The 13,761-nt window shown below is 31.2% G+C and overlaps 1 protein-coding gene across 1 annotated transcript; it reads right to left on the bottom strand.

Annotated features, from left to right (window-relative positions):
• Nucleotides 1-5,983: 5,983 nt before the first annotated feature.
• On the bottom strand, nt 5,984-7,762 carry LOC115229407 (RNA-binding protein spenito-like). The gene has a single exon (XM_029799767.1). The coding sequence runs from the start codon at nt 7,760-7,762 to the stop codon at nt 5,984-5,986; it is 1,779 nt and encodes a 592-aa protein (XP_029655627.1).
• Nucleotides 7,763-13,761: the final 5,999 nt, after the last annotated feature.

Genomic DNA, 13,761 nt, shown 5'->3' with positions numbered 1-13,761 from the left:
CGAAGTTCCCAAAGCTTGAAGAGAAGTTGAATGGACGGGGTAATAGAGTCTAAAGGTGCTTTCGGAAAAATCAATTTTTAGGTTGTTTTGTGAATTATGCCTTAAATACACGGAAAATGAAAGAAATAAAAAAACAATTAAGAATTGAATTTAATTTTAATAAAACTTAAATACGTTTTTTTGTTAATTTATGACATTAAAAAAATATTTTCTAATTTTTTTAAACTTTATAGATTTTATTTTTTCAAATTGGCCACAAAATTGGTCAATCTGTGAGGGTCGAGCACGGATTAAACATAGTGATTCAGTTATTATTGTGTTAAACAATGCACTGGCTCACAGTAGCATCAAATCCAAAAAATCTGTTTGGTTTTCCCACGTGGGTTTGAATCCCATCGTTGTCAATTTTTTACTTTTATAATTTTTAGAGAGCCGCATTTCTAACACGTACGCACCACAACATCACTATCTGGCACCTGAAAGAGACCAAAGTCAAAGAAGTACAGGCAACCCTTTATTTATTGCCACCAACGGGATTGACCAAAATAGTAAAAAAAAGCGAGATGGTAAAAAAGAAGTTACAAGTTTGAGTGACATCTTATCATGTTTTTTAGTCAAAATAAAGGAAATAAATTTTATTTGAGAATATTTTAAGGAACAGCAGTTACATAATCTAATACAGTCAATCCTCTTCTTATTGCCACCAACGGGACCAACTAAAATAATTGCAAAAAAAGAGGTGATAAAAGAGGTTTAAAGCTTGAATGTCATTTTATTATGTTTTTTAGTCAAAATAAAGAAAATAAGTTTTTATTCGAGAACATTTTTAGGAACAGAAGTTAAATAATCAAATAATGTTTTTTTCTTTTCTCCGTTCCTTGTTTAGTATGTTTTCAATAGTTTTCAATGCAACTAAGCATTCACAGCATCTTCCAATTTAATTTTTAAATTTTCGGTATCTTCTATTTCCATTTCACATTCCTTCAATTCTTCGTCATTGCTAAGAATGCTGTTGTCAATTAGCCGATCTATTTTTCCTATATCGATCTTTTGGATTTCTTCCTAATCAGCTACATTAATAATGTTTAGTTTATTTAGTAATTCTCCGAATCCTTCGATTTCAAACGGAAAATCATCAAAAATTCGAATCGTGAAGCATGTTTTATTTCAGAAATTTTTGATAGTTATATGTTAAGGTCAATTAATTTTTATGACAAAAAAATTATTTATTCATTTGAATATTTAATTAATTTTATTCCATGTGTTTTTGTTATTTGATTGTAATTGTCAATCGCAAATTGATTTATTCTCATGTCCATATGGATTTACCAAATATACTGGATCTGAAAACGTCGATAAAGCGCAGTGCATGCGACGTCATAATGGGAAACAACTCTTTGAAGCCGTCATAATTAAAAAGACGTAAGGAAACTAATTACCCATAAAATGTTGACACTTTTGAAAGTTTTATTGCAAAGAGAACTAAATACACTCAAACCTCTCAAATTGGCCATTTTTAACAATTTACCTCTGGAAAATTGAAAAAACTCTGCAAAATGGCCAACTCTCAAATTGGCCACACATTTTAATTTTTTTGTACTATAATTTTTTTTTTCAAAATTTTTTTTAATAAATTTAAATTTTATTAATAAAATTTGTACCATATGTCTTCTCGTAATAATTATACTCGTCCGAATTTTAATCAGAAAATATAAATTTTATCCTATAAAAAAGAGAATTCTCATTTTTCTTGTCAGCGTTTGGCCGAAAGATTTTGTTTTTTGTTTAATAAAGATGGTGGTCCAGTAATTATTGTGTTGGACAATGCACCAGCCCACAATTGTATTGAAGGAGTTCTTCAATTGGAAGAATTTAATGACTTTTATATTCTTCGTATCGGTTCGTACAGTCCAATGCTTAACCCCATCGAAAATTTATGGTCAATGCTGGCACAGGTGCGGATAAAGCAGAGGACATCAAGAAGAAGAAATATGATGGGCTCACAGATCGTTACGTTTTCCGGCCGGTTGCTGTCGAAACCCTGGGATCGATTGGGAAGGAGTCGTTGTGCTTCCTCAAGTGTATTGGACGTCCCAAGACCTTGAGAACACACAATCCTCTGGAGACGAGATGGCTCTCTCCAGAACGTGTCCCAAGCAATAGTAAGGGGGAACAGGATCGCCATCAGTTCTTCTTCTTTACATACAACTTCATTTGAATTAGAACACACATTCCGATTTTTATATAATGACTTTTCTTTTTCGCTGAGGATTGCATAATTATAAAAGTCACCGCCGGCTTCAACCATATCGACCCATTCCTTTAACTTGGAGTCAATAGCTTGGAATTTCAGATTTCGTGGTATACACCTTTTTGGTATCAAATATTTGAACGGTGATGTCAAACGTCATTGTGGTTTCTAATATCCGAACTATGATGTCAAATATCCAGATGGTTATGTCAAATAACAAAATATTCATATAATTGGAGCCATTAATGAGAACAAATTAATATATTGGGAACGAAGACGCGCACATTTTAAAAAAGAGGATTGTCAACAATGGTTCAGAAATATGATCAGAAGTATAAATGAAAAATATTCAGAAATTTGTATTGTGATAGACAACGCACCGGCATATTCACAGTTAGAGAAAATGATTAGAGAAGAATTTCGAGATATTAAAATTACAAGATTGGAACCTTACAGTGCACCATTAAATCCAATAGAGGAATGCTGGAGCGTGTTTAAGAGTGAACTAAAAAGAAAAATGGCGACAACTGATTTGTTAATTACAGAAAATGGATCCATCCAAAAAGAAACCAGGCTACGAATTTTAGAAAGTTGCATAGACACTTGTATTTATGCAATAACACCAAGAATTTGGTCATGTACATGCAATCATGTTCAGAAACATTTTCCAAGTATTATGGAGATGAACGATTTAACTCCCGATGACAATATTTAGCAACTTAACATTAATTTCATTAATAAATATCATTTTTTCACTGATGTGCAGAAAAAATCAAAGGATATTTATATTGTGTACTGTTGAGATCACGATTCGGATATTTGATATCAAGAAAAAATATAAGAACGGACGTTTGACGACACAGTTTGGATATTTGAAATCACAATGATGACGTTTGACATCACGGTTCGAATATTAAAACAACAATAATGACGTTTGAAATTACGGTTCGGATATTAGAAACCATAATAATGACGTTTGACATCATGGTTCAGATATTTGACATCCCAGTTCAGATATTCGATACCAAAAAGGTGTAGAATTCAAATTTTCATTTAGAGCAAAAGCTTTCTTTAGCTCTACTTCATTATCAAAATAATTTTTAATGATCGACGTTCGATTTCCTTCTTGAATAACAAGGAAAATATTTCGAAAACTCGGTATTTTTTACAGGTTTGTTTTTTTTTTGGAAAAATTCAATAATAGCGATTTTTTCTTTTAGAATCAGAGATTTAGAGCAATTGTTGATTATCAGCGACATGGTTTTTCCAATAGAAATAGCCTGTATTTTGATGAACTTATAAAAAACATAATGTTTTACCAAAGCACGAGATAAAAACACGTGATTAATTTATTAATGAATTAATTAAGCACTTAACTAAATTAATTAATAAACATTGCTAAAAAATTTTAATAAGCCTGAAAAAGTGATAAAAAATAGAAACACATATGGTGAAACAAAATTCCAATTTTTTTCGGTAAAAAGGAGATTGGCAAATCATAGAAATGGTAAATTAGATAGGTTTGACTGTGTATCAAAAAAAATGGAAAGTGAATAAAAGTTTCGAAAAACACTATACCATTTCCTATACTAAATGAGTCAACTAAGTGGAATCAATAACAAATTAAATGGAATTAATACCCAACAATATTATTTAATAGCTTATTAAATAGAATTAACACCAAAAATTTATGTGTTTAAAATTTAATGTTAACCATATTTATTGTGTCAGCAATATTTCTCTGTATTACAGAAATAAAGCTTTCACAATCTTTAAATGTAATTGTTTTTATTCTATCTACAATTTTTTTCAAGCATCCGTGTTCAATACTCTCCAATTTACAACCGTTTTTGTTGAAATAAAATTTGGTTTTTAAAGAAAAGATGTCTCTTTTTTAGATGAGCTTTTACTTTTGACCATAAATTTTCGATGGGGTTAAGCATTGGACTGTACGAACCGATACAAAGAATATAAAAGTCATTAAATTCTTCCAATCGAAGAACTCCTTCAATACAATTGTGGGCTGGTGCATTGTCCAACACAATAATTACTGGACCACCATCTTTAATCTGTGCTTTTCTCAAACAAATTTTCATCTAATGACAAGTCTGTTTATTTAAAAGCTTCCCATCAGATTTTATAGTAAATGAGTCCTAGAGATGCATCCAATTGTATGCATGACCCTTTAGATGCAGCAGCTAGGATAGTGCATCTTGTTCCTTTTAGTGATCTTCATTCTGTCCTGCTGATATGGAGTTTAAAGTTTGATTCATCCTTAAAGCGAATTGGTTTGTTTTCCGATTTTTAAACAAATTCCTTTCTCTTGATTTTGTTAATTTTTTAAAGAGCTTTTTCAGGATCAAACTTTAATTTCTTTAATTCATACAAACTTAAATCAAGATGTCGAGCAATACTTGATTTTTATATTGATAATTGCGGAAAATTTGATTTGATTCAACGTCAAATTGTATTTCTTTTATAATTAGCTAAAAGGTTCATATTCAGAAAAAAATATTGGACAAATCTTCCTCTGCATTTACAAAATTTGAACATCCATACAGAGAAAATATAACTATTGTCGTAAATTGTCTAACAATTTGTCAACATTAAATATAGTGAGCCTTTCAGAAGGATCTCCGACGCTTGCAAAATGATCACGGAAATTATAATTAACTGGTTTACCCTGGTCCTTTAATCAATATCTTAAATTAACCGACCCTTCTAAACAGTTTTTATCGGTTTCACATAGACTTTAATTGAGTTCTATAAAAGAATAAATGAGATGGAATTAATTATTAATTGTTTTCTAAATAAGATATTTGCATTGAATAATGTTGTTTTTTGATGCTGTTAATCACTGGTCCGAAGCTAAAAATTCAATATTGTAAAATGTTATGTAAAAATAAATAGTACAAAAGTTATTTATTCATTTAATATACAAATTTGTCTAAGAACGTCAAGCCGTAGGTGCCAAATATATAGAATTGAAAAATAATTGGGTGGTCGGGAACATTTGCACGCTACTGTAGCAGTTTTAGATTTGTTTTAAAATTGATGAATCATTAAGATAAGTAGATCAGAAATCTAACATTATAAAATTATTAAATTCTTTCAAAATTATATCGAAAGAGTGGTCAAAAAACAGCTGAAATAGCGTGCAAATCTACAGAATATTCTTTAAAAAGCAATATTTGTATTTAATAAAATACACATAAAAATTCAACCACTTTGATCACCACGGGAATATTCGGAATCCAGGGTATGACGATGGCAAAAAATCTTTTTCTGTTCAAAAAATTATCATTTAAAAAAATAATAAATGCCTTTTTATACAAAAATTATTTAGAACCTTCAATCTACAATTTCAACATACTAATAAAATTATAAAAACTAATTTAAACTCACAGTATTCAATTTTGAGACAAAATGAATTATCAATCTGACTCAACTTGATATATCTCATCAATATAAAATGTAATCAGTTATTTGGTATGGAATTCATAAATAAAAGAATTTTGACTAAAGTGGACATAATTTATGAAGTTCAAATTAATTCAATGGTGATGATCACAAAATTATGATGATATAAAATACAAGTCAATAAGTAAAACAGGAATGAACAATCATTCAAGTAATCAATAGAAAAAAGATAAATTCAAAAACGACAAAATTACTAAATTAATTGTTTAAGGATATCATACAAACTAAAATATATTAAATAAAATATAATACCTAAAAGATTGACTTCTCGAATGAGCTTGATCCAGATTTTGATGGAGCAGCAAGAATTGTGGAGGGTAAATCTCCCATACCAGTTCCAACAATAACAACAGTCAAAAAATCGTCTTCGAACGAATTAAAAGATTCCTCAGAAACAACAGGCGAGAGGAGTTTACGCGAAAAATCACACTTTGGAAAAGCATGAAGAGCGGCCGTGGATTTCTTTTCAGTCCCACCAAATGAATAAGACACTGAAATAACAACAACAGCAGCGGCGTTTTTTTCTTCAAAATAATTAACCAGATTGTGGAGACTGGACTGCCCAGAAGAACAGTCAGAAGAAAATGCAACTAACACACAATAAGCACCATCAGAGTTGTCAATCCTGTTTTGAACTTCTCCAAGTTTATCTGGATCTAGTCTCAATCGATGTACAATAGACAATAAGACCGGTTCTTTTTGTTTCCCGTTCATTTCATTTGTCAATATTGTATGTTTGTACAAAAAATAGTCGACAAGCTGATAATTACCACGCACAAAGCGGAAAGAAACTGGAATGTTGGAACTCTTAAGCATAAATGCTCCTTTCCAGACATCTTCCGAGTCTTTGATTTGAGACATAGTCTTGAGAGGAGAGAAATATTCTCCTTCTTCATCAGAAACATAACTTAAAGAATAATTTTCATCACCATCTCCTTTTGCTGGAGTCATCGGACTGACCGGAGGTATTTCTACTGCATCCTCCTCGTTTTCTTGAAAAAATGCCCGTTTTTTGGAATATTTAAGATAACTAATTTCACCTTCATCGCCAACACTGTCAACGACGTTAAAAAATGGAGGATCGAATTTTTTTCGATTACTGGTCTGTTTTTCATCAACATTAATAAAGTTATCATTCTCAACTTCGGTTCGAATATTATTCGATGATGACAAATCTGATGAGAATCTACTTTTAATAGATTTTTTCGGAGTAGTCTTTTGAAATGATCTGCTTTTGATAATGAGGTCGGCAAAAGATTGATTCATGTGAGATTCTTTTGCATAATCCACTTGAATAGCCACTCCAGTGGAAGGAAGTACGTATCCCTTCATTTTTTTAAAGGCATCCACAGCGCTAGAAATTTGATCGTACATAAAATAGCCAAAGTCAGCCCCCACTGGCCAAAAATCTTTCCGGATTAATCCAAAAGGTTCAAAAAGTGGATAAACTTCGTCTTTATCAGGAACAAGACCGACATATATACACAGTGAAGGAATTGGTCTGCCATATCCAATTAGGCAGTTATATTTTCCGAATCTAAGTCCATGGGTATTCCTCTTTGCCACTTCAGCCATGTTCATATCAGCAAATGTCACAAAACAGTAAATACCGTCTTCATTACCACGGAATTGAATTGCCTCGACATGTCCGTACTTTGAAAAAACTGATGAAATGTCTTCTTCTTCGACCTTTGGATTCAGATTTCCGACGAAGAGAACACGACATTGATCATTGACATGTGCTTGACCACTTCTTTGAGGGCGGGGAATTGTCCGCTTTTTGATTTCTTCTCTTCCACGAACCTTGATTGGCTGAATCCTTTGTCCGCGTACAACTGGAGTCACTTCAACATGACCATCAAATAGACAAATTGAGCGGATTGTCTCTCTATAGGCAGTTTCCGCCGTCCGAGTATCCTCAAAATTCACATAAGCCGCAGTTTGTCCACGTTGAGAAGTTATTTGAATATTGAAGTACCGATAATGTATGTATTTGTCGTAAAGTTGTTCATAAATATCATCGTCGTGCATGTTAGGAAGATTAGTGAAAATTAAAGAGGTGTATGTCCCGATTTGAGGTTTATTAAAATGCGATCTATTCACTAGATCGTGATCTGAATTGTTAAATTGTCTTTTTTTGGGATAGTTAGGTCCACGACGAGAATCATACGAACTCATAAAGTACACTAAGCAAGGTATGAATATATTTGTTTTATTAATTAATTAAATTAAAAATAAAACAAATTTTAAATTATAAATACAAAATATTCTTTTATTTAAAAACTGGTAAAATTGTTTAAATTAGTTTTTTAATTCAAAGGTGAAGCACTAAATTGTCCACCAGAACACTTTTATTGTTTAATAAATTTGATTTTTAATTTACTGTGCCCACGATCCGGATGGTCTTGGAGAATTGTCGTCAAACATGACTAGTATTGGGGATACGCATTGAAAGAGACACTTCGGTGCCTTGTTTTTATCTCCCCGCCGATGATTTCTTTCTTGTTTTTCTTTTTCTTTTCGCTCAATAAACACTATTCTATTCTCTATTCTCTAAAAATCATTAGTTTCGCGTTTATTTTTATCGATTAAACCAGCAAACTCATTTATATTTTTTATGTTAACGAATCGAATAAAAGCGTCTTGTAAAATACTTCAAATCTAATAATCAATACGAGTAATAATAGATTACGGGTAACTATAATACAGATTATAGGAAACCAATTTGTTAGAAAATTTATTTAGATAATATTTTTACATTACAAAAGAAAGGAAAGAATCATTTATGTGCATAATGAAATTGTTTTGTCATATTCTACTGAAAGACCCAAATCTGTAGGAAGGTATAAATTTAATGAATTACAAAAACTTTAATATTTAGCTTTAAAAGAAAAACGTTTTTGAGTTTTTTTCGGGAAATTTTTTTCTGTAAATACAAATAAATTTTGCAGTATTGAAATTAAGATAAAAAAATTAATTTTTCAAAGGAATAAAACAAAAGTAAAGAACGAATCATTTGTGGGGAAAGGAATTGCTCTACTTTTCCCGCGAATAATGACAATCGAATTTCTTTGCAAGAGCCACTATGATTCACGTGGAACTAATTGGCCAAATTTTGAAACATTTTCATAGAAAAAATCATATTCTTTTAATTAATTTATTAAATTTTTAATTGGCTACAATTTTGAATTTAAGTTCTAGGAGTTTGAAAAGAGGTTGATTGAATAGATGGAGGTAATAGAATCTAAGGGTATTTTCCGAAAAACTAATTTTTAGGTGGTTTTGTGAATGATCCTTTAATATCTATTAAGGCAGCATTTTTTGCGTATGAGTCATAACTCAGTAATTTCAGAAATTCTAACGGATTCCTGATAAATTCAGAAGATGGGTTCAAAATACGTAAATTTCACGAGGAAATTCAAACAAATAAATTTGTAGACGTTGAATCCTTTCTTTCGATTTTCTCAAATTTAATTATAATTAAATCTAAAAATCAATAATAGATTACGGAAATCCATAATAATAATTAATTTTTTTAATTTGTTTAGAATCTAAAAAAGTTAATTGTTATACCAAAGGTATATAAAAGGTATTACAATTTAAATCATAGATCATACGATTATTTCGAAAGTACTAAGTTGTTTATTGACCAAAAGGTCCAATGCGTGTTTCAAAGCTAAATAAATTAAGAAATAATTTTACTTTTTCACGTGCTTACTTTACAAAAATCACAGTCGAATTATTGCAGCAGTTACTGCAAGATATGAAATCAGCAGACTGATTTCAATGAATGGGAAATCATTATAGTTGTGATTTGGAAAACAGCCAAGATTATTTGTCCTGTTAATGCGCATTTGCTTAAAGAGATTTCTTTTTATAAAATGCTTCCCTTGAAGCAAAATAAATATTTTTTCAAATAACAAAAAAAACCTAAGAGTTATTTATGTGAATAATGAAATTGTTTTGTTATATTTTACAGAAGAACCAAAAATCTTTAAAAAAAGTAAAAATTAAATGCTTTACCTAAACGTTTGGTTGTCTACTTTTTTCACTACACAAAGTCCTGGAAACCGATCTGAAATCAATAAGATTTCTGGAATTCAACAAGAAAGGATGGAGGATGCACACTACGCTTAGAATTATAGAAATATGATGCTATTTTTTCAGTAGTTAATGAGGATGATCTATTTCTTAATAAAATTAATATTAATACAGTTAATTTTAATTAGACGGGAATAGAAAATGCCGCGATCTGAGCGAGTTTAGAATTTATTGATTTTCGTACGCTTCGCTTTGTTTGCTGCGTGGCCAGGAGATAACTCCCCACGTGATGACGCCGAGAAGGTGCTCCTACAAATAGTGTCTCACAAATAGTGACAGGGTATGTACGATGATAGATAGTTAACGGAGTGATCAAAAGCTATATACATTTGTATTGTTTTAATCACACTCAATAAGTTGTGTCATTTAGTCTTAGTTTCATTAAATTCAATGAGACTTAGTAAAAAGAAGATTGATTGCTAAAAAAATCTTCAAAACAAAAATTTCAAGCCTTTAAGGGTATGAGTGAAGGAGAAATGTCTAGACCAGGGGCTCTCAACCTTTTTAGCTCAAGGGCCAAATCGATAATTAAGATTAGCTTCGCGGGCCGCACAAAAAATATTTTATATATTTTTATATTTTCCAAGCCGGTAACTCGCTTGCAATCCGAAGTAATGAGTCCGAAGCCACTGCCGGTAACTCGCTTGCAATCCGAATCCACTGCTGATGCGTAATGAGTTTTTGGACTCTTTTTCTTCTTTTTTGAATTTCCATTTCCTTTATAAAGAAATACAAGCTAAAAAATTTACAAAAGGCGTTGTAACTAAAAAGAAAGTATTATTTGTTTATTAAGTTTTTGAAATCCGGAATAAGTAAAGTCGAAGAAGTTCGTAAAAGCTGACTCAAGTGATTATCCGTGAGTTTGTTACGATATTTATTTTTTATTCGAATCATTTTACAATTTAATTAATTAAATTAAACAACTAACAATTAACACCGAAAATCGTTAAGTTCCAGCGGCGACGGAACCAGAGGCTCTCTCTCGAGTCCTTGAGCCTCCTCCCGATAAACTGCCCGACCTCTTTGAGGAACGAGTCAGTCTTCTTTCCTGCAACTCCAGCGGTCTCCAGGGCGATTGCCGTAACGCGGTAGCGGTCCGCGAGCGAAGAATATTTGTGTATTTTGATCTTTTCGGCGTGGTTTGCAGCCGAACAAGGGTTTGCCGAATCATTTTACTAAATATTGATTCGCATAAATATGTAGATCCAAACATTGATATATTCATATATGCATTTTGTGTTATATTTTGGAATAATTTAATCTAAATTTGAATTTGTCTTGAGGAATTAATTCGTAAAAATTAATAATTTGAACAATGCCGCCAGTTCTATATATCATGTTGTAAATTAATGAGTTCTAGTTGAAACTTTGCAGGCGCATCCTTAATTTCCACGCTGAATGGAGTTGCGAATATTTTCATTAAAGAAAAGAATTCTTTAAAATTCTAAAAATTAAATTTATATAAATGTACCCCAAAACGTGCTTCAAATTGATTAATTAAATCACCAATTATGGATATGTATTTTTCATAATCAGCGCCTTCGTTGTTTTCAGATAGTGAATAAAAATGAGATGTATATCTCCGTATTTAAGTGAAGTCAACACTAAATATAATTTTTCGATAAACGAAGAAATATATCCATATAACTGATAACAGATTTTTCCTTTTCCTTGTAATTCAACATTGAGATTCGACAAATGCGTGGTTAAATCAACATAAAAAGCCAAATCGGCAATCCATCTTTCATCGTAAAATAAAGAAAAAATAATTAAATTTTAACATTATTAAAAAATTAATAAAGTTAATTACTCTAGAGGGGCCGCAAAAAAATCCTGGGGGCCGCATTTGAGAACCGCTGGTCTAGACTAATTAAAACAAAGAGTTATTGGCTCGATCTACAAATACTCCTTTATCATACAAAAAGTTGTTTTACACTTTTTAAGTACTAATTTTTAGTTAATCAAATTAAATATTTTATTTAGCACGAAATCGTGAGAACGAAAACAAGTTATGTACAGTAAAACCTCTGGTGCTCGCCATTTTCGGGACCGAAGAAAAATTGCGAGCAATAGAATTTGGCGAGCAATGGAAATAATCAATAAATTTTTTGACTTTGAAATTTTGAAAACATCTCGGTTTTCGATACTTCCGATCATAAGTGATCCTTCCAAGTCATATCTGAGCAAATAAACAAAGAGAATCGAAAGAAATTAAAAGGAAAAAATTAACTAAAAAAATCTTTAATAGTTTTTTTTAATTCAGCCATATTTCTAATAACTGTGTCGATTAGTTCCAACGAATTTATATCAAAATTTTCATTTTGATAAAAGAATGACTTTATTCTTTTCAACATTTTCAAAGCCTCTTTTGAATTTACATGAGATTCGTCATTATGAATATCTTCATCGTCATATTTTTGTGGGAAAGAATCTCCAGCAATATTAAGGTAATCTTCAATTTCATCTATTTCGGTAAATTCATGATTAATAAAATCATCTTTATCCACCGGGTCCAATATTTTCAAGATATTTACCATTTGATCATAATTATCAATTTCAACAGTTTGTCTTTCGAGTTGATTTTCACATTCGATCCATTTTGAATGTCCGAAACACTTTGTAATTGTTTTGGTCGTTACTTTTTTTCCAGGCAAAATATGTAAAAAGAAGACCGTCTTTTAAGGTTAATTTTTTATGAGCTTCCAGTGGATTTTCTCCATTTTCAATTTTTTCTAACATAAACTCAAATTTAAGTTTATTAAAATGTCTTTTGAAGAATTCCATCCAAGTTAATAGTTCGGTGTCAATAACAGAATAAGTTAAGTTAGATAATCTCTTCTTATTGGAGAAAATGGGATCAGTAGACATTATTTTCTCTTTTCCAAGTCTTAAATCGTTCACAGCCCTTCGAGATATTTTTTTCTTCAAAACAGAAGAAAAAATGTAAGCTATACGGTCCATCGTGAGACTTTTGTTCTTTTCCATGTACGCAATAATGCGACGTTTTTCATTAAAAGACAATCTTGTGCACTTACGCATGTTGAATTTAGCGTGGTTGAAACAACAACAACAAGAAGCCCTGCCGCAAGATGAGAACGGAATGTTAACATCTCGCTTGGGCCAGCCACATAAGATCAAGACAGAGAGAGAATATGTTATTAGGAAACTAACTAATCCAGAGGAAGACGTCCCGAACGAAGACATGTATCTCTGCTCCATCTAATTTTTCTTTTCGAGTTTGGCTGAAGTAGACATCCGGTTCCGCAGTGCTTGAAGAACTTAGTAGTTTTCCGAAACTCCTGGGTTCATATCTTACTGTTATCATTTCGGCGGAAGGTTCCATGCATATTACATGCAACCCGGATTGACGAGTGACGCCGGCAACAGTGGTTGAAATATTTTATGTAAAAAATAGTTTAACCAAAAAAATATTTTTAAAAATTAATGGTGAGATTTAGAAAATGGCGAGCAATAGAATATTTATCAAAATTTACTAGAAATTTTTAATTTTTTGAAAAATATGTGGCGAGCACCAGAGGTTTTACTGTAGTTAAAGAAACGGTCTTGTTATGAGACAAAACATAGTCTTTTCACAGTTTTTGCAGTTTCCAAAACCCAGAATTATCTATTATTATTGAAAAACTTTATTCTTTGTTCGATCAGAGCGCTGATTGTCTCATTCAAGTTTGTCTCTAAGTCGTTAACCTGATTATCCACTCTACGCTTGAAGGCTAACTTTTTTCAAAGTCTGAGCTTTTGAAACACTATTTTCGCATCGGACATAAGATTTTCTGTTTTATATAAAGCTTCTGAGCCAATTGAATGAAACTTATGTTTCTATTTCCACTTTAATAGACCCATTTTTGAATTAATATATCTTCAATCAAAAATTAAGATATAAAAACAAATGAACAAAATGTATGAATCAT

Source organism: Octopus sinensis, unplaced genomic scaffold, assembly GCF_006345805.1.
Source record: "Octopus sinensis unplaced genomic scaffold, ASM634580v1 Contig12563, whole genome shotgun sequence".
Classification (NCBI taxonomy): Eukaryota; Metazoa; Mollusca; class Cephalopoda; order Octopoda; family Octopodidae; genus Octopus; species Octopus sinensis.
This window is presented reverse-complemented; position numbering and strand designations above follow the sequence as displayed.